Below are 25,816 nucleotides of genomic sequence, written 5' to 3' on the forward strand. Positions count from 1 at the left end.
CTGGGGTATAGCAATAAAAATAGTAAATGTTTATTGAGCACTTCTATGTGTTTTTTGAGGTACGTTAGTTTTTTTTTAAGATTTAGAAGCATTTATTTAAAATAATTTACATATAGCATTCTTTTCTAATATTTTATTAAAAGCTCTTTACATTCTGTATAATCGTCTTTAACGTCAGACTCAATCATTTTATAAGGTCATTACACTTGCAGATCTGGTTGAGATAGTGCATTTTTGATTTTTGAAAAGTGCTGTCAATGGACGTTTTACTTCAAGTATCAAGTTTTGTTTCCTTCGTTTTAGTACAGTTGATTTCTTTTTCAGCTGTCTTATAGGAATAGCTGTGGTCCTAACGATTTATTATATTCTTAAATTTATTGCAGTGACATTAGTAAAATTATATATATTTCAAGTGTGCAATTCTATAATCATTATCTGTATGTTGAATTGTGTGTTAACCACCTGAAGTCGCCTCCTTCTGTTAATCTCTGATGTGTCTTCAGCAGGGGCATAGTCTTCTCATCCCAATCAGGGAATGTGTTCACAAGGGAGGATATTTGAATTCTATTTTCCAGGATGACTGGCTGGAGTTCACCAAAAGAAAGGCATTCTGACTTACCCTCCCCCAGGGCTGCCTCCCATGGAGAATATGGCTCCATCCTGACTTCTCCACAGAAAAGGGTAAAGGAGGGTCAAATATATGATGATGGAAGGAGACAACTGGCCAAAGGCCAGGGTGGCAAGCTCACCCTAGGGTGGCCAGAAGGCTAAGAGCACCAAGAGCGCCATGAGGGCCAAGAGCGAAGAGAGCAAGTCCTTTGTTCTGAGCACATATGTAGTTGGTGGGGTGGGGGTGAGGGAGTTACATTTTGATTGACGGATAAAGATGGAGCAAGCTTTTCTCAGGGTTGGGGGGTGGGCAGACTACCCAAAGTTAGGGATGTGTTGGGGTCTGTTAGCCCAGTTCCTTATCTTGCTGCAGGTTCCATTTGTTCATCTTGTAAAACACATAAGTGAAGGAAGGCAGTAAATTAAAGTTGGGGCAGTTACCCAAAATTATTTATGGACTCTTTCTATAAGCATTAGGGACTCTCTTATAAAACAGATAGGGACAAGAGGTAGGCAGTTAACCAAAGCCGGTTTATGGGTCTCTTCCCTTTGGGCACTGCGGACCCTCTACCGTCTTTCTGGCCTTGGGATGAAAGCACAATTTCAAAGGCTTTCCTTCCCAGATAGTGGAACAGATACATAGAATTTCAAGGACTTTCCTCCTCCCATCCTAATATAGTGTTTCTTGTGATGTTGGAACACCTGGCAATATTATCAGACCAGGCCCTGGATTGCTGAGTTAGCTGGTGAGACATGTCTCCCTCTGCTTCTTGCCTTCTGTATTAAGTTCTTTGTTAGATTGCAGTGGTAAGGGCCCTGCCTTTGTTTCCCCTCTGGTCCTCATTCAGCTGTAACCCTAGGATTTCCAATTATTGTGACCTTCTCCTCTTTGGTCTGACAGCTATTTGGGGCGAGACTGTCAGAATCAGCTTGGTTTCCCTGCCTTTCTTGTTAGATATAATATTGGGTTGGCCAAAAAGTTTGGTTTTTTCCATGAGGTGTCTCTTAGCACTTAGTTGTCTTTAACTTCATTTGAAACCATTTTGTTAGATTATATTGAGACAGCTGTCATGTCAGCATGCATTTTAAAAAACTTATCAAAATCGGTGAATTTTTGTGTAGCTATTTTAATACTGAAGAGGGAAGAAAATAAGCAACACTTTTGGCATATTATGCTTTATTATTTCAAGAAAGGTAAAAACTGAAATGCAATAAAAAGATTTATGCAGTGTATGGAGAATGTGCTCTGACTGATCGAACGTGTCAAAGTAGTTTGCGAAGTTTTGTCCTGGAGATTTCTTGCTGGACAGTACTCCCCGGTCGGGTAGACCAGTTTTAGTTGATAGCAATCAAATTGAGACATTAACTAAGAACAATCAACAGACTACCATGTGGGAGATATCCAACATACTCAAAATATCCAAATCAATAAAGTTATTGGTGAAAATGGAAAATGTATTTTATGGAAAAAACCATGCGGACATTTTAGGCAACCCAGTATTTATGTCTATTGACTCTTCCTCTGAAAGTAAAGCTAACACACATGTATTACTGCCATGCTTGGTAGTGCAAGGGAGGAGCTCAGTCTGATAGTGACAATGCTGTATGATCAGGGATGTGACTGAGGCACGATCGGTGTTGAGTGGGTACAGTAAGACTGGGTGGTAGCAGTGGGGGTATGAGAAGGGACCCTTAAAAAGGCTTAGTGATGCAGGCATTCTGAGGGCCTGGGGACCTGAAGGTCTGTGACCCACTGTGGGTTCTTGGCTTCACACGGGAAAGAATTCAAGCATAAGCCAGCATAGAGTTTAGAGTGAAATAGTTTATTAGTGAAGAGGTGAGACAGAGAGTGGGCTACTCCACAGACAGCAGCCCCTCCCTAGTGGGATTCACTTCTTTTATTGAGGCGCATTTACTGAAGGGGTGGGGCATTCAGTAAAGGGGAGGAGTATTCAGGATTTCTCCAGGAAAGGTGTGGAGACTTCTCAGAAGAACCCCGTTGGCCATTTTGTGGACTTATGTAGGCTTCTCGTTTTGGGTCATGGCAGCTGGGGGTGCGTCGTTTAGCATGCTAATATACTATTATAAGCATATATAATGAGGCTAGGGGTCACCATGAGGGGAAGTTAGTTACCTTGTTGGATCAGGCTGCTGTTCTGCAATTTCTAAGCCATAAATCCATTGGGAGTTGGTCTTTGTATATCATTGACAGTCCCTGTGGCTCTTAAGGGTTACAGCTGTTTTTGCCACATACCCTGTCTCATTAGGACATGATTTTTTAAAGTGATTCTTGGAAGAGGAGCAGTTTATCGGGAAAACAAGGTGAGGAAGAGAAGTTTCAACAGAACAGTAGGTATAAACCACTTCTCACATTAACTTAGAGCAGACTGATCCACCTCCACATCTTTATTAACTTAGGTGGTTGGGAATGTATACATACTCCTGTTGAAAGAGGGAGGGAGTTCCTTACCAAAGACTAGGGGAGTCTCATTTGCTTTGTGAGGCCCTAACTTAATAGTTCTTTTACATATGTAATATAATTCAGGGAGGAGTCCACAATCTATAGCCCTTGGGGAAATCTTGCCTGCTGTTTTGATAAAAGTGCCTGCTCATCAATTTACATATTGTCTCTTCTTGCTTTTGTGCTATGACAACAGATTTAGGGCCACTCAGTGTGTCAATTTTCTTTCATTGTTCACCTCCAATCATTTTTAGACATCATTTCCTCATTCATTGATGCTAACTTTTAATTTATATTTTACTGCACAGGATGACTTTCAGCATTCATTTCTACTGTTCAGGCATACCTATATTCCTGACTGTTTCAGGTATGGCACGATTATGAGTTCTCCAAGAGGTGTGGGAAACTTAATCTAGGCATAACCTGCAACTGTGTTATCCTTCTAAAAAGTGCATGTTTTCTACAGCTCTGGACAGTGGTGATCATCCTATGCATACTATTAGACCTCCTCTTGATCATAATTACTGATGAAATGGATTTCGCATTGCATTTTCTTCCCCTGAGTTACTTTGTACTAAGGGCATAATATAGCAGTTTATATTTCAATACATGCACACATTCATGCAAATTCCATTCTCAATAGCTATAACTTTTCATTCTCTGAAATGAGATCAGGAAGGCAGGCACTTGAATGGGAAATATTTGCAAAGATGGTATTTAATTACATGTTTGTTGAGAACCCATCGTTATGCTAGACAAATATCTAGGTGAAAGATATACTGAGCAGTATTAACAATGACTAGACAAGTCTTGTTTGCTGACTCATATGTTTATTTTGAGGACCATGTAATGTAGTGAATGTGCTATGAAAACTATAATAAAAGATTACATGTATGTACATGCCAAATATCATTACCTTAAATTACAAAACCATTTTTGTTCTCATGTCACTGTTTTTAGTGTATCAAGTAAATTTTAAATCAGAACAGCTGCATTTTTTGTCTATGATTCATGGGTAAAAAAATTCTAAGTATGCAGTGGAAAATAGGTTTCCTGTGTGAATCCATATTAATTCATAATACCTTCTGGAAAGCATGCTTAAGAATGATTCTGAGGCCAAGTCTCAATTAACTTAGAAAGAGTTCAGTGGTCCTTTAGCAATGTCTGCTATTGGACAAGAACAGGGAATTGTGCCATTTGTTGCAAAACATTTGCTATCCCAGTAAAGGTGTTTGTATTTAAGTGCTTTCAATGAGATAAAATGGAGTAATTGTCCAGAAAATCACTTTCATCCACCTACAATCACAATTCATCTTCAGTCTTTGAAAAAATGGCAAGTAGAAGAGATAGTACTGAGATATAATTGTAATTTATTATTTTAATGAAAAGACTTGTTTAATAGGAAAAGTCTGTGAATTCAATATAATATTCTTAGACTCATAATAATTCATGAATAGGTACGGAAACTTACTTTAGCAAACAACATCATGGAGTGGACTCTGAAAATTTTAATTAGTGTTGACTTATGCATATCAAAAGTATTTTAATTGTGGGAATAAGACAGGTACCTGATGAAAAAGTTCAAACTGTATACAATGAAAAGGAGGTCTTCCTCCCAGCCCAGACTCCATTCCTGAACTCTTGGGCCCAATGGCAACCACTATTGAGTTTTATCTCTATTTTTCAAACCAAGTCCATTCACATACAAATATATATACACATACATATATATACAGAAAGAGACAGGCAAACACACCCTTCTGTACACAAGTGGGAACATATTAGATGCATATTTCAGCCACCTGCTATTTTCACTTAATAATATATCTTGAACATCATTTTCTACCAGCACCTGTGCATCCTCAGCTGCTTTCTTTCATTTTCTCTTAATTTTGAGTTAATACTTTTATATAAATAATAACAGCCTTTTAATGAAGTTTTCTGCTCATGCAGAAGGTAGCAAAAACATTAATAGCTGAGTGATAATATCAAAGATGAGCCTCATACCAATGACCACAAACATTTATACAGGGCAATAAACAGACAAATTCAATTCTTGTGTAGTATTTAAGTACTCAATACTCAAGCACCTCAGAAATTTTCAGCATATGTAATTTCTCTAGTGCTCTGCTTACTTAACTTACTAACAAATTTTAAAACTTTATATTTCAATGTAAACATATAGGTCATTTACAATTATTTTAAAAACTTTTCTATAAAAGATTTAGTATCAAGTTTCAACTCAATTGCTTCTATGTGAAGATTCATTTTCAAATGCTCTCGTGTATAATGAGGTGTGACATCTTGTTAAAGGCTTTCTAACATCCTTGAAATTCATGAATACTTCTAAGATTAAATAAAACCTTCAGGTCAATATCTCGCATTTATTTCACTCATGAGATTTCTCTTCTGAATGAGTTTTCACATGTTTGGTAAGGGATGCATTTTGTTTGAAGGCTTTTCCACATTCTTTACATTCATACGGCTTCTCTCCAGTGTGGGATCTCTGATGTATTACAAGTTGTGACTTTGCATTGAAGGCTTTTCCACATTCATTACATTCATAAGGTTTCTCCCCAGTATGAGTCCTATGATGTACAATGAGATGTGACTTTTGGCTAAAGGCTTTGCCACATTCGTTACATTCATAGGGTTTCTCCCCAGTATGAACTCTCTGATGTTGAGTAAGGCCTTCAATTTGCTTGAAGGCCTTCCCACATTGATTACATTCAAAGGGACTTTCACCCGTATGTGTTCTCATGTGGTAAGTAAGAGATGAGCTATGTCCAAAGGCTTTCCCGCATTCATCACATTTATATGGTTTCTCCTTAGTGTGAGTTCTTTGATGTATAGTGAGGTGTGACTTCTTGCTGAAAGCTTTCCCACATTCGTTACATTCAAAGGGTTTCTCACCTGTATGGATTCTCATGTGTTTAGTAAGAGATGAGCTATATTTAAAGGCTCTTCCACATTCATTACATTCATACGGAATTTCACCTGTATGAGTTCTCACATGTTCAGTAAGAGATGAGTTATACCTAAAGGATTTTCCACATTCCTTACATTCATAGGGTTTCTCACCTGTATGAGATCTTACATGTTGAATAAGATTCGAACTGTGTCTGAAGGTTTTCCCACATTCAGTACACTTATAGGGCTTCTCCCCAGTATGAACTCTTAGGTGGTCAGTGAGGGCATGTTTATGACCATGAGCTTTGCCACACTGAGTACATTCATAGGGTTTTTCTCCAGTGTGAGTTCGCTGATGTACTACAAGGTGCGACTTTTGGCTAAATGCTATCCCGCATTCATTACATTCATATGGTTTTTCCCCAGTATGAGTTCTCTGATGGTCTACAAGTCCTTGTTTGTGGCTGAGAACTTTCCCACACTGCCTACATTCATAAGGTTTCACTTTAGCTGGAGCTGTGTCACACTTCGTAGGAGACGAGCTGTGGCTGGATGATTTTTCATGTTTCTCTCCAGTTTTAATTTTGTCCCTTTTAGTACAGGACGAGCCACGATGAACTAAGTTTTCATGTTTCTTGCCAGTTTGAGTTTTGTCACACCTATTAGATGAGCTATGGTTGGATAATTTCTGTTTCTTTCCTGTTTTATTTTTGTCTGTCTTTGTATCAGATAAGGTATGGCTGGATGACTTCCTGTGCTCTTTAGCGACATCAGGTTTCTTTTTTGCATAGTTTCTTATATGACCAGGTAAGTCTAAATTCTGTTTCAAACTCTTCCCCTGTGAATTAAATTTAAGAAGCTTTTTTTTGGAAGAAACTTTTATGGAACTCACATTTTTTTCCCCCAATGAACTACCTTCATGGCCTTTCTTCTTAGTTAAAGCTTTTTTCTTTAATGCAGCTTCACTGAGGAGTTTGTTTTGAGATTCCTGGTGATTCTCTAGCTGGTCTTCATCTTGCTGGACTTCTTCTAAAATGGAATTCAGTGAGACATTCTTGTGAACCTTTGCACGCTCATATTTTAGAATATAATTTATAAAGAAATGCCCTGTTGTGAGACTGAATCTTTATTCAAGCCTAGTATCCCAAAGTGAATGAAATATCAAGCAAAAATGTCCCTATCCTCTTGGACATGAAGGGGGAATTGCTGTAGTAAAAACAGTATAAGAAAATTGACAGTAGTAATTAGAAAAAGCTTTGAACATTTATAAATACAACCTTGCAACCTGGAATAAAAGATGAAATATATACCAGAACCAGTGAACAGGAAACAGATGAAGTAAAAAGAGCTTGTAATTGTAGCTGACACTTTTTTGAGGTCTCTCCTCAGCCCAAGCTGCCCAGCTTTGATAACTGCCAATCCACCCATAGCACTCAACTCCTGTAGCCTGTACTGTATTAACCCAGCTCTCCATGGTCACAGTGGGAGATACATCTGGCTTAAGCCAAGATGTCCAATAAGAGTCTTCCTCCTAAAAATTTAGATTCTAGTTAGTCGCCACTGGGTTCTTAAATTTATAAATGATATAAGACAAGTAAAATAAGTAATTTTTTCCCTGTGTAAACAGAAAATTCATCAGTACTAAGGATGAAGCATACATCCACAGAAAAGCCGAGATGTAGGATCACATGTCTTCAAAGAGGCCATTTGCATGATCTCAATTACGAATGGCTTTCCAGTCCTGGTCCGAGTCTTTGGTAAGGCCTAGCTGAAGTATCTGCCTTCACATTACAAAATATCTATCCATGTCCTTATAATAAATTCCTCTTAGGCTAGCTCAAGTAAATTTCTGTTAAAGCACTCCAAAAATCCAAAACAGAGAAAATAAGCTAAGTCCACCAAGGAGTACTAAATAGTTTAAGGTGACTGAAGGACCAAACCAGAAAGGGTGCCACTGCTACCGCCCATGATCAATGCAATGACATTCCTGTACTCAAAGACAAAACAAAACAAAAACCTACAGTTTCTCTGAGTTCCTTAGTGCTTTTATCATATGATAAAATACACAGTAATGAGACTGCCAAACCAACGTTATACCATTTGGATGTATGGTGTTCACACACGCTAGTTTTCCAATGGTTTGCTGTGGAGCGCACCTGTTTTCCTGTCCTGCCAATAAATCTTAAGCTTATTTTCCAGCTCTAAGCGCTCACATTCTTTCCTCCATACATTATACAATTGTACATTTTGAGATATCTTCTTGACCGATGCTCCCTCCTCTTGAGATCACCATCCACATTGACAGATGTAGGTAGCCATGTTTGTACAATACGATCCAACTTCTAGTTGAAAACAATTGATTGGATAGTGGTAAACGCCAGGCTCCACACCAGTTAGTCCAATAATAGTCTTTCTCTTAAGAATTTAGAATTGAAACAGACTTCTGGCGGGGGGCGGGGGGCGGGGGGCTGCCGAAGAGGGTAAAGGGGGAATAGGTGGTGACAGGAGACGTGACTTTGGGTTGTGAACACAATATAATATACAGATGATGTGTAATAGAATTGTACACTTGAAGCCTATATAAATTTATTAACCAACATTACCCCACTAAATTTTTAAACAAGAAAGAAGCACAAAGACTTCTCTGAGCAAGATATAGACATTATACATGTAAAAATCTAAAAACTTAGGAGCTGGGACTGCTATTTTGGGGTGGTCTTTTTCAGCTTTGTCCATGGAAAAGCTGAAAAAGCTTCAGGCTGGGAATTAAACAGACTCAAAGAGAGAAGCAGATATAAGAGTCCCCATGATTTCAGAAAGAAAGAGAAAGTGAATAGCTGTCTTGGTGGTAAAGGATCATTACATGGATAAAGTGAAAACTGGGCTCAAACAGAGAAGAGTTGTGGTATTTGAATACACAGCCAAAAAAATATTACTTTTATGAAGAATTTTTAAGAGATTAGTTCCCATGGGATAGAAGATCAGTTTTTGTAAGTGTAGATGTAGTGGTGATATAGATACAGTAAGGAGAAGTGGAAAAATTGCTAGCTGCTTTTCCATTTAAGAAATTTTTTGAAACTTATTTTCTTATTTATAGAGAGAAGGGGAGGGAAGGAGAGAAACATCAATGTGAGAGAGAAATATCGATCGGCTGCCTCTCATACCCACCCTGATCAGGAACTGAGTCTGCAACCCAGGCATGTGCCCTGACCTGGAATCGAACTGGCAACCTTTTGCTTTGTGGGATGATGCCCAGCCAACTGAGCCATACCAGTCAGGGCTCCATTTAGGAAATTTTAAGTGATGTAAGCATCCTGAGAGAAATTGTATAACAAGAACTTTCATGTAGCATGGCAAAGGCTGCATCTTCCAATGCCCAAGGATGCTGGAGAGAATAAAAGCAAATTTTCTGGGAAAAAGGGACCAAAACTCAAACCCTTCCCCATGAAGGGCAACATTATAAAAACCTCTTATAATGATGTTTGGGCTGGTCCCAAATGACACTGGCAAGCAGGAAAAGATATAAAGCACTACAAGGGAAATTTACTAGGAGGGAGGGAAAGAGAATCTAAAATAGAAAACTAGTATAATAAGGGTAATACTAAGGGGAGAGTTGGGTGTGGCAGAGCATGTATTTAAGTCTATAAGCTTGTCCTGAATGTGAGACAATAACTAAAACATGAGTTTTAAGCTAAAATGACTACAACTTCAGAAACAAAAATGGAGCTCATTAGACCCGACAAATCATTGGAGGGAATAGAATAGTCCTTCCTTGAAGAACCTCCAAGTGCTATATAAGAACCTGAACCAAGAAGATCCTCATTGTAGCAATGACAAAGATGTATTAAATGACTCAGGATTCCTTTTTAGTTGTAACATTAAGTACCAGAGAGAAAAGTAAAGACAGACAGCCAGAACTAGAGCCACTGATGAATGGATCAAAAACTTTCATGAGGTCTCTTCATTTGTTATTTGAAGGACTGGTCCCTCTGCTCTTAGGAAATTCAAGGAGTCTTGGAAAATTCAGGGTCATAGGAAACTTAAAAAGATATTGTGGACATTCTGCTAATTTGGGGACTGAAATGACATAAATAATAACTGAATGTTTTAATGTTTGGTGGCAACACTTCAGATGAAATTGTCCTAAGGGAATTCAACAAATCTACCTAAGAAGTAAAGCAATTCAGTTATGTGATAATATGAACCTGGTTTGGCTGATGTCAGTGAGAATCAAGAAGAAAAATACCCCAGGAACTGAGGAGAGAATAGTAAGAGAGAAGGCAGAGAGCAAAGACTCATAGAAACTCCATGGTAAACAGGCCTAAAATCAGAGTAGATCCTGATAAAAATAGGGAAGGTGAAAGGAAGCTCTGATTGAGAAAGAAAGACAAAGCTTTCAGTTCTGACACTCCAAGAATGAGCTGTCATCTTGTAAGCAGGTGAAGTATGAGCGCAGCACAAAGGAACTGGAGATTTACCTGGACATGATCAGTTCACCTTAGAAGTTATCAGGGTAGAATTAAAAGCTTGTATTTGCACAAAGGAGGATTCCTCGGACGATAATACCATAGAAAAAAATAAATAGTAGAAGATACACCTTAGGGACAATTCAGCAAAGTGAGAAGGAAGAGAAACTGGTGAAAAAAACGGCAAAGAAGCACTCAGAAGATAAAATCAGATGCAAGTGGTAAAATTCAAACTAGGTAGACAAGAACTTAGGCTGATCAAAACTTAAAATATGCACTGGAAGGTAAGCAGTGGTCACTTTAAAGTCAGGAATTTTTTTTAAAGATTTTATTTATTTTTAGAGAGAGGAGGATGGCAAGTAGAAAGGGAGAGAAACATCAATGTTTGGTTGCCTCTCACACACCCCCAGCTGTGGACCTGGCCTGCAACCCAGGCATGTGCCCTGACTGGGAATCGAACCAGCGAGCCTTTGGTTTGCAGGCCAGTGCTCAAACCACTAAACCACACTGGCCAGGGCAAAAGTCAGAAGTTTAGACGGAGACCTGAAATCTGGGTCATTAGAGGACAAAGGTTAAGGAGAAAATGTAAATGATGATGCATTACTGAACACAGATCTAGAACATTCCACAGTGAAAGGAGGAAAATGGAAAGTAATTAGGGTCAGGAGCATCATGCATGAGATTTGGAAAGAGGACAGATCTAAGAATGTCTGAATATATAAAGAGAGAAATGTCATATCCTGGAATATGAGTGTGAGTAGAGGAAGGGAGAAAAACGGGGTGTTAGGAAAAAAGAAGGATAATTTTTAAAAGCACTGCTTTAAATAAGGTAAGCAGAAATGAAATTCAGAGGACAGTAAAGAGGAATCACTGCTTCTCCAAGCTGAGCAATGCGCAGCATGGGCGAGGAAAGGCAGCTGTGTGCAAGGGTCACTTGGGCATCTGAGGCCCTGGAACCAAAGGTTTAGAACTCTGGTTTTCACCTTTTCTCCTGCCACAACCTGAGTGATGTGGCAGACTGTGTTACTGTTGCCTGTAAAGGATTACACCTCCCAGTCCCACTGCACGGCTATTTGAATCCTCCCTGTGCAAGGATTATACATTCCTACGCTGATGAACTCAGGATTGGTCAGGTGATTTCCTCTAACCAATTAATCAATAAAATGTGAGCAGAAAGAGATATCTACCACTTCCAAACAGTGATTTTAAGAGTCATGATGTGGGTCCACTCACTCTTCTTTCCCTCTGCCATGAGACAGAATTTGCCAGGCAGGGACTGCTCTTTCAACATAGGTCCACAAGATAATCTCACACAGGCTACGGCGTGAGCAAGAAACAAATCTTTCTTGTTGTAAGTCATTAAGATTGTGGGGGCCATTCCTTAATGGAGTATAAGTTAGCCTAAGCTGACTGATACTCCCGTAACACTAACATATAACTAGAGTGAACCTCATATAAGAACTTTTCACATGGACAGGTTCATAGAAAGAAGAAATATTAGAATCTCCAAGGTTAAAGAATCTTTGTAGTTTGAAAACTTCTTCCTCCAGGAGATTCTGATATTTTTCTATTGCTACTTCCTGGTTATGAAAGAAAGATCTGGGATCTTTAAGAAGAATTTAAGAATAAATGATTCTTTAAATAATTCCAAAGTTACCACCAAGAAATTAGGAACTTACTTCCATTGGATCCTATTTGCTTGGGTCTTGCTGTTTCACTCAGACCACGTTGCCTGGGTCTCTTCCCTTTCCCCAAACATGGCTCTTCTCCTTTTTCCATCTTGGAGATCATGTCTGTTTTGGCAGCCTGGTGCCCTGCTCATGAGAAATTGTAGACATTTAATGTCAGAACAACAAACATCCCAGAAATCAAGCCCTGACATTTGAGCTTCAGAGCCTTGCAGGGTAAATAAAATAAGGATTCTGAGATTTTAAAGTGCCCCACCTGAGTAGACCTTCCATTCTGGAGACAAGGGCAAAGTATTCTGCCTAGTACCCAGAAGGGATTAAAATTCTTTGACTCAAAAATCAAGGTGAGACTTATCAAGGAATTCAGAGAGAAGATATCACAGTGGACATATTTTGAATTACAAAGGAATTTTCTTACCCATTGCGGCAAGGTTGCTGTAATTCTCCAACATCACATCCTTGTATAGGCTCCTCTGAGCTGGGTCTAGTTGCTCCCATTCCTTCTGGGTAAAGGCCATAGTCACGTCCTTGAATGTTACCGATCCCTATAATAATAGCATATTCAGTCTAATGTTATCCACACTCCTGAGTGATTTGGACAGATAATTACTTGTTCTTACCTTGATCATTCACGGTTGATCATGATGTTATATAGGATACCTATTCTCTACTCAATTTTCCATTTTTTCTTGAGAAACAAAAATCATATTAAGAAATGTACCTATTATGTACTGAATGTTTGTGTCTCCTCCAAATTCATATGTTGAAACCCCACCCTCCAATATGATAGTATTAGCAGATAGGGCCTTTGGAAGGTAATGAGATTAGATGAGGTCATGAGGGTGGGATCTTCATGAATGGAATTAGTGCCCTTATGAGTCAAGAGACCTTGCTTCCTCTCTCTTTCTGCCATCAAGGATAGAAGTCTGTAACCTGGAAGAGGTTACATGTCTCAAATGGGCATCCAATACTGTCAGTTTGTATTTCTCTTTCAAAGATGATTATGCCAAACACTCTCCCCTTTCTCTTTGAAATCTCCAACATCTCCTTTTGCACTCTCAGCTGATGAATTTGCCTTATATGTCAAAGAGAAAATAATGCAAATGAGCAAGATCTACCTTGACTTGTTACCATCAATTCCACTATCCTGTTCCCAAACCCATATAATCTGTCTTCCCTTCTGTTAAAATGGAAGAACTGTTCTCTAGTTTCACCTAAGGCCACTTGGTCCTCATGCTCTGGATCCCATCCTCAGCTGCCTTCTCAAGGATTTCACCCCTGCAGTTAACCTCGTTCTCTTTTGTACCGTCTGCTTTTCCCTTTCTACTGAATTATTCCAATTAACATACAAAGTTGCCTTAGTATCTATCATTCATCTAAAGAAAACCTCTCATAATCTCATGTCCCATCCAATGTCAATTTCTTTTCTCCCTTTACCAGCAGAACTCCTAGTGTCATCTACTCTTGCTGTTTCTACTTCATTACCTCCCATCCTTTCTACTTACCCCAACAGAATTTTATGACTCCACTAAAAGAGCTATAAGGTCAAATTCTCTGTAGTCATTCTTCTGGGACTCACAAGAGCATATGACACAACTGATTACTTCCATTGTCTCGAAAAGTTTTCTTCTCTGCCCCGGCTAGTGTGGCTCAGTGGATTGAGTGCTGGCCTGTGACTAGGAGGTTGAAGGTTTGATTCCTGGACAGGGCACATGACTGGGTTGCAGGTGAGGTCCCTAGTTGGGGGCACGCAGGAGACAACCATATATTGATGTTTCTCTCCCTGTCTTTCTCCCTCCTTTCCCCTCTCTCTAAAAATAAATAAAATCTTTTTTTTTTAAGTTTTCTACTCTATGCTTCTTTGACACCACATTTAGTTTTTCTCCTACCTCAGCTCAGTTGCTACCCCTTTTTGTTTGTTTGTTTTCTACCAAACCTCTAAATGTCAGAGTGACTCAGAGCTCTGTCCTGGGCCCCCTTTTCTTCCCTGCCTTCTCTCCCCAGGTCATCTTATCCAATCGAAGCTTTTAAATACCATCTTTATGCTGATGTCAGATTCATATACCTAACAACTACTCAGCATGTCTACTTGGACATGTAATGGGCATGTTGACATGGCCAAAACAGAGCTACTGTCATCTACCCTGGCTCCCATGATATCCACCAAACCCGGTCTTCTCCAACACGCTTTCTCAGAAAATGGAATTACCATCTATCTATCCAGTTCCTCAGGCCAAAAGTCTAGATGTAAATCTTGATTCTTTTCTTCCCTCAGGGTCCATATCAATTCATCAGTAAGTCCGACTGTCTCATCCCCAGACGTATTCTGAATGTGACTTTTCATTTCAATGCTACAACTCTTTTCCAAACCATCATTATTTCTTCCTTCTAACTATTACAATAAACTCTCCTAGCTGAGCTCCCTGTACCTCTTCGCACCGATAGTGTGAGAAACGCTCACAATAAAAACACCTGGACACAGGACTTAAGCAGTAGACGAGGCATTGTTTATTCACGGGTTCGCACGTCTGGGCGCAGCCAAATCAAAGGTGTATGCCGACAAACGACCAACGGAGCAGGCTGGTTTTTATCCTAACACGAGCAACCCCTACTTCCCACTCCTGTGTTTTTTTTTTGCTGGATACTCCGGAGTTACAATCTAAGGCGATAACTAAATTAACTGAGGGTAGTAATTAACTAAGGATGATCTGGTTATAGGTCTGTCTCTAGCTTGCCCTTGAAGTTTCCCTAACTTGTTTGCTGGGCTGTCTAGCTACATTTTCCCATTTTCCTGTCTTTGGTGATGAATATCTTCCCCCTTTGATCTCAGAGGCATTTGTGCTGAGCTGCGGAATGTCCCTTCCTGACTTGTAGATGTGCTAATAATGTTGACTCTGGCTCGGAGACCCCCTAATTCAAGGTTACATTTGTCCTTTGCTGCTAAGTATTTCCTACTGATTTGAGAGTCCCCAGTTTCTTTGTCCCTTACAATAGGGACAATCCATACTCGCTGGCTCCCCTAGCCACCCAAAGCTGCCGACCCCCACAGACCTCCCCAGTATCTGACAAACCACGAAGCCCCGTTTCTGAACCCCACAGTCTTCCAAACTGACCTTTCAGTGACTGCCACAGACACAGTGCCCTCCCCCCCAACACTGTCACCGCAGATCGCTCAAAACACTGATTCCTTAAACTGTAGCACTCACTGACCGCACAGACCCCTCCATCACTACTCCACAGACCCGTCAAAACGCTACCCCGCCGGCTCCAGCACCGACTTCCATTCCCAAAACACCCATGTTCACAGACAACAGTAACGTTCCAATCGCTGACCCCCGATTGGACCACCTCTGCCCACCAAACCGCCTCCGGTTGCGCTCACCGCCCGGCTGCCCCCAGGCTCGGACACAGCCATCTCCGTTGCACATCCAGCGTCTTGCGCGGTCCCCGCACTACTCCTTGGGTCCACGGTCTCTGGCTTTGTCAAGATCAGGTCGCAGTCGGAGGCTGGCAAGGCGGCCAACCCGAGCGCGGCCTCAGAGGGTCCTGCAGCAGCGATGGCGGCGCCCCTGGGTCTCGCCCGCGGGCGCGGCCATCTTGGCCAAGGCTGCTCCGTACAGCGGAGCCCCGGGGTCTCCCGGGGGGCTTGCGGGCGGGTTTCCTCAACGCCTGCTGCAGTGGTGAGGTGGGCGCAGGCAGAAACGCGGCTCAGTGACTCATTGCAGTGCCTCCGCGTGCCTGGCCTCCCGGCTCGGGAGTCTGCCCTTCCAGGACGCAGGATTTGAAGTTGCCTTTCTGCATCAGCGCAGCCTGCTGCCGGGAAACGGGGACCCGCAACGCCCAGAACGGGCTCCAGTAGCTCGGATAGGCTGCAAAATTGGAGGGAGAAAAAGCTCGGTCGGACGGAGGCCGTTGTTTCATGTGGAGGGAAGACTAACTGAAATAGATGATGTCTTTTCATTTATGATAAAGGAACAATGAGGGAAAAAATGAAGCAGCAGGTTAAGGGAACACAACACTTCTCACTGAGAATCCGGATTCGATGGACTTATGTCATCCAAATTATCAAGCAATTGCAGCAGAAATAATTTTTCAGTGCACTATTTCAGGTATCAACATTTAACAATTATTTCTTGAGCTTTTACTATGTGCAGACTAGGTTGCTGTGCTATGCTAGGTAATGGGGAAGGAGGGGGGACTCAGGTACACATACTTTTGTTGGCCCTGCTGGAATTTACAATGGGGCAGAAGGCTGGTGAATATATGCTGTTCCTTCTCTGACCGGCCTAGCTCAGTTGGTTGGAGCATCTTCCTGTAACGGAAGGGCAGCAGGTTCCGTTCTGGTCAGGGCGCATTCCTAGGTTTTTGGGCTCCACCCACCCCAGCGCGAGGTGGAGGGAGGCAGGCAACCAACCAATGGATGTTTCTCTCTCTCCCTTCTTTCCTCTCTCTCTTTAAAGCAATGAAAAAATGTCCTCTGGTGAGGATAAGAAGAGAAAATATGTTGTTCCTTCTTTCAGAAGCAAACATACCCTGCTTTGCAACTTGCACTTGGGTTATCCAGACTGAGTTATTCCTCAGTTGGCAGTGAGTTGCATTTGCCTTTCTTCCCTCTCAATCTTTTGTCTGAACACGATTCTCAGTACATCTTCACTGAGCTCATAAAGAAGAGTCCCTAGGCCACCTAATCTCAAGACACTTTCTGAGTAGTATCTCCAACCCATTATTGAAATTTTTTTTCTAACAACAACGAAAATTGTGTTTGGCCAACAAATCACAGTGGTCTTTCCCATTTATCCTCAAACAATCCCCAGAATGTTTTCCCTTGTCTTCTAGTATCAACCCTAGGTCTTAGCAAAATAAGTTATAGGTATTGTGATAAGCAGGATTCTAACAAGGTACCCATTATCTCTGCCCCATAGTGCCATCGGTGTTCTATAAATCACACCTATTGTTGCCATTGACAAATAAGTGATGTTTGAGACAAACAGTAGCTACAAAGCACAAGATTTGGAACTAAAGGGTGCCTGACCTCAGTGTTCTGTCCCCTATAACCTTTGGCATGTAGATAACCTCTCAGAGCCTGTTTTTTCCGTTGTGTCTTGGGACAATATCTGTTGAAGAGAGGTGGTTAAAGCCAGAAGAAAAGACTCTATGTGTGTTCAATGCTAAGTACAATAACAGGGGTTAAAAGGGGGGAACTAGGTTTGCCCATTGATTCTGTTAATACATGACAGTGAGAGAGGTAAGACACAGGATTGGTGGGGTGCAGTGATCATAGAAAACTTTACGAGTAGGCACAGCAAAATGAGAAAATGAGATCTCATGCTCGATACAATTGTAAAAAGGATTCCTTTGAAAGAAGAAGCATCAGTTCAGTGTATTGGCAGCAGGTGGGGATATAGATTTGCACAGTGGCATGATGGCAATATCCTATGTGTGGATTGAAGTGGTAGTAGTGGGGAGTTTACACACTCATAAGCCTTCTATTGATGTGTGTGTGAACTTACACCATGTGCCTTGTAGGTACGGCAGTGAATGTCTACTTGACATGATGCCAAAGCATAGGGTAAAGACAAGATAGAAAAATCACTAGATAAGTAAGAGATTCAAGAGGCTCACAAGTCACTCCCAAGGGTAGCTGTTTCTTCACAGTGGCAAAGGTTTGAAATCCTCAGGCAATTTATTGTGACTTACTAAAGCTAACAGGACTGAGAATTAAAGATGTGTTCAATAATAAAACATTCCCCAAATCACCCAGTGTGCTCATTGGAGGTAAAGGCTTGATTCTAGATGAGTTTCTACATGTTCACCTTAAAGAAATCCATTCTGTCTTTAAGGTACAGGCTGAGATGAAAATAAATAAATGAACACACACACACCCCTATGTTTCTTTAAACCGGTTTTATTTTTCATATAAAACAGGAAAATATCTGATGGGGAAAATGTCCCAATCAATGACAGCCACAGTTATCTGAGCCCCTAGAAGAAATGTGTTCCTCTGTAGGCTCTCCCTACTGGTTGTCTGCGGGAAAACTGGACCCAATGGTCCCTGAGCTGGATCCCCTAGGAGTCGGAGCACTGGTCCTGTTTCCCCGACAGGTGGATTTCAGTCACGCTGTGAGGAGGAAGCTGGTCGCCTGGGACCCTTGCACGGGGAGTTGGGAGCACGGAATCCGGATTGGCTCTCCGGCAGAAGGGACTGGGTGAGGACACCGGCTGGACGTTCGATCGCTAACGCTGGCTGCTGGCAGGTGAGCCGCGGCTGCGAAGCGGGCAGGGTGTAGAGATGGACGAGCGCCCAGTGCAGGTTTGCCTCCGTGTGCGCCAGCTGCCAGCTGCCAGCTGAGCCAGGCGCGCTGCGAGGCATCGATCTGCGTGCCAGTGGCGGGCACCCGCAGGAAGGCGGCCTCCGGAGCCCGCAGTTCGTCCAGGACCGCCTCCAGCGCACCCACTTGATTGAAGAGCTTGGACGTCAGGACTTGCAGAAGCTCGGGGGCTTCTGGAGACAGATGTTGGCAGCGGCGCTTTGGGGAGGCGAACCTGCACGCTGGGCTGCCCTGGCAGCCTCAGGGACCGGTGGTCTTCGCAGGACTTCTGGGCGAGGTCCTCCTGTCATTGAGTTACGGGGGAGGGTGGGCAAAACCTGCGTGGGAAACAAAACATAAGGTGTTTCGGTGAGTGTGAGCGGCCTGCCAGTTACCAGGGCCGCTTTCCAGTCCCGACTCCTCCACCTCCCACTCCCACCAAGCCTGACTGGTGGCCCCTCCCACAATCTAATGGGAACCACCGCCAAGTCCTGTACCTCGGTTTCCCAGCCCTTTAGGGCTTTAGGAGCATCTCAACAGGGGCAGTGTCTGTCCCCTCCTTCCCTTGGGTGCTGGTTTGCCACTCAGGGCAGGTGTTCACACCTCCATCTCTGCAAAGGCACAGCCCAGAAACCTACGTCGTCTGTTCTGATGTCCTGCTCTGGTGGAGTCGGGCTCGTCCTTTCTTCTCCCTTGGGCGGAGCATAGTCGTCCCCTCTCCTTCTCTTCTGGGTGTCCGTTTTCTTTGCTGCGACTGTGAAGGGAATCATCGGGGCTTCTCCGCCGACTGTGCCTGGCGCTCTTAACCATTTGGCTCTGCCTGGTGATTGTTGTGGGTGTAGAGGAGGACAGGAATGAGTGAGTGGTCCCTGGCTTATCTCTGGAAGTCTGGAGAAGAGTGGATTATCGGATAAGCCCCACACCCAACGGCTAACTTCTCTCGGATGCCCACTGCCTCCATGCTTCGTGGGCAGCTGCCCAGGGCCCAGCCTTTCCCATCACTATTGATGCACCTCAGCTGCCTGGCATACCTGCACCAGGAAACCTTCCCTCGAGTCCAGAAGTTCAAACCTTCTGGGGCTTGCTGCTTTGCCCCCACCTCCATAATTTTTGCGGGAGAGAGAGAGAGAGAGAGAGAGAGAGAGAGAGAGAGAGAGAGAGAGAGAGAGAGAGAGAGAGAAAGAGGCTGAGAATCCTACCTTCTTTGCTGTGGGAGCTTTCTGTGGTCTCCATGATCTTCTTTCTCTTCCTCTCATAATGATGCCAATCCTCTCCTTTTTCTCCAGTGGATGGTTTCCCTTGGAGTAAATCCTCTCATATTCATTGTGGGAGTAGCCTGGTCTTCCTGGGTGCCCCTGGCCAGGCCTTGGGCCACTCATCACCCCTTCCATTTCGGCCCTTCATCTCCCACCTGAGCTAGGCTAGGCGTCTGGAGGCTTGAGGAGTGAACCAGGCAATGACCAGGAGGATAGATGGCCTGGCTTTTTATGAGTTTCCCGGGGTCCCCTGCTGGGCTATATCATTATTGCGGTGGGTGGGGGTGAGGGAAGACAGTACCCGGGACACAGGAAGTGGCTTGATGGGATCAGGCACCTGTTGGGGGGTCTTCAGCTTATTCTATTCATCCCTGTGACTCTTTAGCTGCTAATTTTGGAGCATTTCCCTCTGCCTGACAGCAAGCACAGGCAATCAGTTCTGTGCTGCGTGTGGACCTCAAAGAAAGTGCAATCTTTGTGTTCTGTTTCTAGTGCTTTTTTCCTCATTTGTATCAATAGTTCTATGTGTTTGCATCTGTATCAGCAGGGTACACTCCATAGATGCCTAGCGACAGCAAGGTGCTGGTGTAAAAGACTAAAAAAACTCTTGAGTATTGGGGCAGGCATTCTCTGGCCACTCTTCACCTCTGCCATCATGGCAGGAAAGCCACCACAGAGTCCATGGAATGAAAGAGTGAAGTTAGGCTTCCAATTAATGTTTTCTTCAAAACAGGCAAGCAGCACACATTCAGCCCGAGGGTCATGGCGCTCTGCTCTCCATGACAGATCAAGATGGAATTTGTTACTCGAACTTTCTTCATCTTATTTCCTCTTCACTCATCCCCATCAGACATGTATTGCCATAGGCTCATGATGATGGGGCCAGGCTGTGCTGTTGTCAAAAAGCTTCTGCCTTCCTTGTGGGTAAAGGTACTCAAGAGGTCACAACTCTAGAAAGGACGATGTGGAAATTGTAAGATAAAGGATAAAGTCCTCCTGGCTGCTGTGGCTCAGTGGATTGAGCGTCAGCCTGCGAACCAAGTGTTGCTGGTTCGATTCCCAGTCAGGGCACGTGACTAGGTTGCACGTCAGGTCCCCAGTTGGGGGTGCGAGTGAGAGGCAACCACACAGCAATGTCTCTCTCCCTCTCTTTCTCTTTTCCCCTCTCTCTAAAAATAAACAAACAAATAAATTATTTTTAAAAAAACAAAAAATGATAAAGTCCAATTTGTGAATCCCAGGCCATCGTCTCTCATATGATATACAATCTGTGTTTAAGTGTAATAGCTCCATCTTAAAGGATTTGTAATCTCTCTTAAGGGGAAAGGTCACAGCTAAAGGACTGGTTTCAGCTGAATTGATGCACAGCCTGGATGATTTCATCAATATCCCAGACTTTTTACAAATGGCACTTTTGCATTCCAAATGGTGCATGGCCTTTATTCTGTAAGACTGGTGGCCCTTGTGATCCCAAGCTGCCAAGTCTGAATGTCACCCATCACAGGCAGGAGGCTTTGTCCAGAGCACAGGTGGATTATCTCCCTCCTGTATTACTTCGTCAGAAAGAAGGCAGTGTTTGGGACACCTTCAGAATATTGCCCTTTCACCTCCCTCTGCAAAATGGCATAGGTGCCAATTGGGACTCATTTCCATAGTCACCTCCATCCTCTCCCCATCCTCCCACCCAACTCCACCCCTTCAGCTTACCATCATTGGTGGCTCTGGAGGCCAGACACTGGTTGTCTAGGGAACCGGTGACAAGTCCTTTATGGCTTTAGGCACATCTCACCAGGGTCATCATCTATCTTCCAGTGGGTGCTTGGCTTGCCACTCAGGCCTGGCCTCCACATCTCTACCTCTCCAAATATCCAGCCCTGAAAGCTGCCCCTGTTCCCTTAAGTTCAGATCTGGCTGAGTTGGGCTATTTTTATTCTCCCTTGTGCTGAGGGCAGTGATCCCTTCGCCTTCTCTCTGTGGTCTACATTTCCTTTTTGCTGTCTGCAAGGGGCACCATTGGGGCTTCTCCACCATCTGTGCCCCAAGCCCTTGGCCACCTGGCTCTGCCTGGTGGTCTCTGTGGGTCGTCAGGAGGAATGGTCTCTATGCTACCTCTAGAGTGTGGGGTGAGTTAATTATTCCCGGCTCAATTGATGCACAATGTCATTAATGACCACACCCTCAGGGGCCAGTATTCCTATAGGCACCTCTCTTTTCAGGCATCTCTTTGCATAAAGTAGCCTTTATTTTGTGTCTGTTTACATGCCAGGCCTCCTGGCATGGTGCCACAAATACTTTAAGTCTAGACCTGGAGGAGGATCCCCTGGCAGAGCACTAACCACAAGGATTGTGGCCTGTACCTTGGGTTTTCCTGACCACAAATGCTGAGTGAAGGTCAAATCCTCTGGGGCACCCGGTTAATCTCATCTCCACTCTAATCTCTTTTGTTTCTCAAATTTGTACAAGTATCTATCAAAACTAGTTTCAGAAAAGAATTTGGAAACCTACCTCATATCCTCTGGGAGCCCTTCCAGGCCTGGACTAATTTCTTCTTTCTCCATTTTTCATAGGGAAGTCAATTTTCTCACTTCTCTTCAGAGGACAGGTTTTCCTTGGATAGAATACCTTCATATTCCCTGCAAGAGGGACCAAGGGGCCCCCTGGGGAGTCAGGCAGCCCTCAGCTTATATTTTCTCTTTAGTAACCTCTAATTACAAGGTTGAAAAAGTGAAGAATTAAAAGAACATATGTTCACAGCTAAACATAATGATGGTCATAAAAGAGTAGCTTTACTGCCCTGACTAGTGTGGCTCAGTGGTTTGGGTGTCATCCCTTGAACCAGAAATGTTGCTGGTTGGAATCCCGGTCCCGGCACATGTCTGGGTTGCCGTCCAGGTCCCTGGTGGTTGGGGGTTGGCGGTAGTTGGGGACATGTGAGAGGCAACTAACAGAAACATCAATATTTCTCTCCCTCTCTTTCTCCTTCCCGTCTCCTCTCTCTAAAAATAAATAAATAAAATCTAACAAAACAAAACAAAACAAAACAAAACAACCAGTAGCTCTACCAAGTCATTCTATTATTAAGGGTAAGTTAATGAAATAAGATACCAGAAGGATTGGTGTGCAATGGAAGTAGAAATCTTTGGAAATGGTAGTAGGCTCAAAAAATTGAGAAAATAAGACCTGCATATCAGTATAGGTCTAAAAATGAAATTCTCTAAAAGAAGAGCCATGGGTTGTGTTTGACAGTGGAGTGAAGGTATTGATTGCCAAACGACACAGTAGGAATGTCCTATATTTTGATTGGAGTAGTGATTACATGGATGTGTATACATGTGTATGCATTTTATCGACTTGTACATTAGCTCTGGGTGCATTGTGTGTAAATTAAATATATAAAGTTGGTACAATGAAAAACATAAGGAAAAAAAACAAGAATAATTGAATCAGGGAAATAAATGAATAGAAGAGTCAAGAAGTACCTGAACAATTGCAAGGACATTTACTTAGTCATGTGGTAAAAGTCTGAAATACTAAAGAAACTTATTGGGGTACCCGTGGAAGCTAACAGAACATGAATCAAAAATGTGACTTAATTTCAACACTAAAATATCTATGACATCCCCTCACTTGGTTTAAAGGCAGGTAGATTTCTGTATTAGTCTGCTAGAACTGCCATTAGAAAGTACCACAAACTGGATATCTTAAACAACAAAAATTTATTTTCTCATAGTTCAACTATGCTGCACCTGGCTCACCTGGCAGCCCCATTCCAGCATGAGCTGGAAGAGAAGACCCCAAGCCCTGGCACCAGGCAGGAAGAGAGGAGGGGACAGTGTGCTTGCCGAGACCTCCAGGCCCAGCCGGTACAAGCTGCAGAGCCGCCTGACTCACAGAGGTCATACAGGAGAAGGAGCCAGTTGAGGAGCTGGAGCGTTGCTGCATTCAGCCGTCTGGAGAGACAGACACAACTGGAGAATCACACAGTATCGCCCTTGACCGGACTCAGGGGGCAGCACTGAAGCAGCGACACCGGGAAAAGGAGTACATTGGCAGTGTGACTAAGGACAAGGAGGACGTGAAGGTGAAGCTGCAGGAGCTGCAGGAGCTGCTGGTGATGCCCGAGCTGGTGTGGAACCTGATGAGCTGTATGGCAAGTTCCTGGGGGCTGCCCAGAGCCCTGCCGGGGAGCCCACTACAGCACCCCCAGCTCCCCCAGCAACTGGAGCTGCTCATCGCCCACCGCGGGGTGATCTTGGCAAGGTGAGCCTCGCTGACAGTGTGGAGTCAGCCGGCCCTGCTGCACTTGAGGACTCCACCGCACAGCGGATCCTGCAGCTGCTGTGGGAGATGCAGGGCCCCGGGGAGTCCCCAGGCTTGATCGTGATGACATGATAACCTGACAGCCCCGTGGAGAAGTGGGGATAGGGGCTCTGCCCCCACCCAGTCCCTGTCACCATGTCGCTGCCACTTTGTCCTATTGTTATTATAATACAAGAATAAGCTTATGTATTGATAACATAGGACACAGGAAGGAGGTGGGGACAGGGTTGATTCGAATCCTATTTGTTTTATTTCGGAATAAACGGATTTAGCCATTAAAAAAAATACATGGAGGTGTATCGACTTCTGTGATTCGCGAGGGGCGCGCGGCAGCCGCTAAACCGTAGGCTCAGGGGTTCGCTCGCCGCCCACCAAGGGCCAACAGAGGGCGCCCGACTCGCGCCGGCGCCAACTGGCGCCTCAGTGGATGGGGGGGGGGGGGGGGGGACGCTGGTGTCCCAGCTTCCGGCGACGTGGTGTGGCTTCCCGGGTGGGCAGCAAGGCCAGGTTTGCCGCTGGACGGGTTACGGGGGACGCAGCCCAGACTTCTCGACTCCCCCGGGGGCTGCGGAAATAGTGAGTAAATAGCTGCCTCTGCCGACCCTGCTGCACAGCGCAGCTTAGATCTGCAGATCGTGATTTCTAACACCAGTTTCCACCAAATGGGAAACCGATCTCCATGGAGAAGCGACACCTCTGGGCGGTGCCAGGGAATGTGCACCATGAATCGGGGGCGTCTGCTGTAGCAGTAAGGGAGTGCTCGCAACAGGAGGGGACATGGCAAAGGACGCTCATGCCTTTCAAAGGAACCCTCACTGGGCAAGTTTGAGCATTAAAATAAATAATGATGGTAATAGGTGAAAACACATTAAATGAAACAGCAATCGAGAGTCCACATTGACCTATCCACCTCTTTGTAAATGGGTAGAATAGAAGAATGTCTCACTTTGGAATAGTAACTAGTGAATGTAGAAGCAGTGATGCAGTTAGCACTAGGACTTTTCCCATCGTTTTATTCTTGACTTTTCTAATAGAACATGTTAGCGAGACTTACTTTTATAATTTATTGAGGCAATTGAAGACCCAAACCCATCACATTCAGTACTAATTTTTCATATTCAGGATTGTTCTGGGGAGAAATAACAAACAAATTCAGAGGAAGAGAAAACGTATCTACAATTAGGGGAGAATATACAAATATCGGGACCTTCCAATTGAATGTGTAGGAGACGCAGCCTCTGCCCAGGGAAAAACGTGTGACATGATTGCTTTTTTGGTGGAAAAAATGGATTTTACAACCTGTGTCCACCTGCCTCCGTTGTTGCTTATCATATAGCTGGCCATTTACACTTTTATGTCAATATCACCTTTTTCCAATTTATAATAATTACATAAGCTAGATCATATCCAAATGTTTGTTTTGTTAAAGTTTCAGTAAAACTTCCTTTGGTCATTTAACACACCGTTTAATTGCAAACATGCCTAAAAATTTGAATCATGAGTTCATGATGGGCTACATCTGCCATGCAATCAAAAAGTAAAGAAAGTATTCTGCTTCTTAATTCACATTGGTATTTCAGATATAACATGAGTTCCTAGTAGCATTACATATTCATTTTGAATTTTCGTCGTCGGCAGCCGTCCGTCTCGAGAGACGATGCTGTAGCTTCTTAAGAGTCTATCTGCACCGCCGAGAATGGCTGTGCAGTCCGACTCGGGAGTGACACGGTATCTGTCTCCTCCCGTGTTGAATCGACATCTTGCGATGACGCTGGAGTGTCCTCTCCAGTGAAGCTGA

General features: G+C 43.4%; 1 protein-coding gene, 1 long non-coding RNA gene and 1 pseudogene across 2 annotated transcripts; 2 read left to right on the plus strand and 1 right to left on the minus strand.

Annotated features, from left to right (window-relative positions):
* Nucleotides 1–5,417: 5,417 nt before the first annotated feature.
* Nucleotides 5,418–15,614, minus strand: ZFP37 (ZFP37 zinc finger protein). Its single transcript, XM_090274576.1, has 4 exons — nt 15,517–15,614; nt 12,553–12,679; nt 12,126–12,260; nt 5,418–7,006 (listed from the first exon to the last, which is right to left on the minus strand). Exons 1-4 carry the CDS (start codon nt 15,547–15,549, stop codon nt 5,460–5,462), a joined length of 1,842 nt encoding a protein of 613 aa, XP_090130702.1. The 5' UTR covers nt 15,550–15,614; the 3' UTR covers nt 5,418–5,459.
* Nucleotides 15,615–15,788: 174 nt separating this feature from the next.
* Nucleotides 15,789–23,550, plus strand: LOC150013572 (uncharacterized). Its single transcript, XR_016510816.1, has 3 exons — nt 15,789–16,243; nt 18,237–18,388; nt 23,429–23,550. It is a non-coding gene; the product is annotated as an uncharacterized LOC150013572 (long non-coding RNA).
* Nucleotides 23,551–23,584: 34 nt separating this feature from the next.
* Nucleotides 23,585–24,285, plus strand: LOC150013573 (golgin subfamily A member 2-like; annotated as a pseudogene).
* The last annotated feature ends 1,531 nt before the right edge of the window (nt 24,286–25,816 follow it).

The sequence above is a fragment of the Furipterus horrens genome, unplaced genomic scaffold, assembly GCF_987537825.1.
Source record: "Furipterus horrens unplaced genomic scaffold, mFurHor1.1.pri manual_scaffold_4, whole genome shotgun sequence".
Classification (NCBI taxonomy): domain Eukaryota; kingdom Metazoa; phylum Chordata; class Mammalia; order Chiroptera; family Furipteridae; genus Furipterus; species Furipterus horrens.

Bases quoted from the DNA above. Each gene is read 5' to 3' on its own strand.
- ZFP37 (XM_090274576.1), bottom strand. From the start codon at position 15,549: ATGGCTGTGTCCGAGCCTGGGGGCAGCCGGGCG. The intron at 12,680-15,516 runs GTGAGCGCAACC...CTATTATTATAG, and splicing joins AGCCTGGGGGCAGCCGGGCG to GGATCGGTAACATTCAAGGA. The intron at 12,261-12,552 runs GTAAGAAAATTC...TCTCATGAGCAG, and splicing joins CAGCAACCTTGCCGCAATGG to GGCACCAGGCTGCCAAAACA.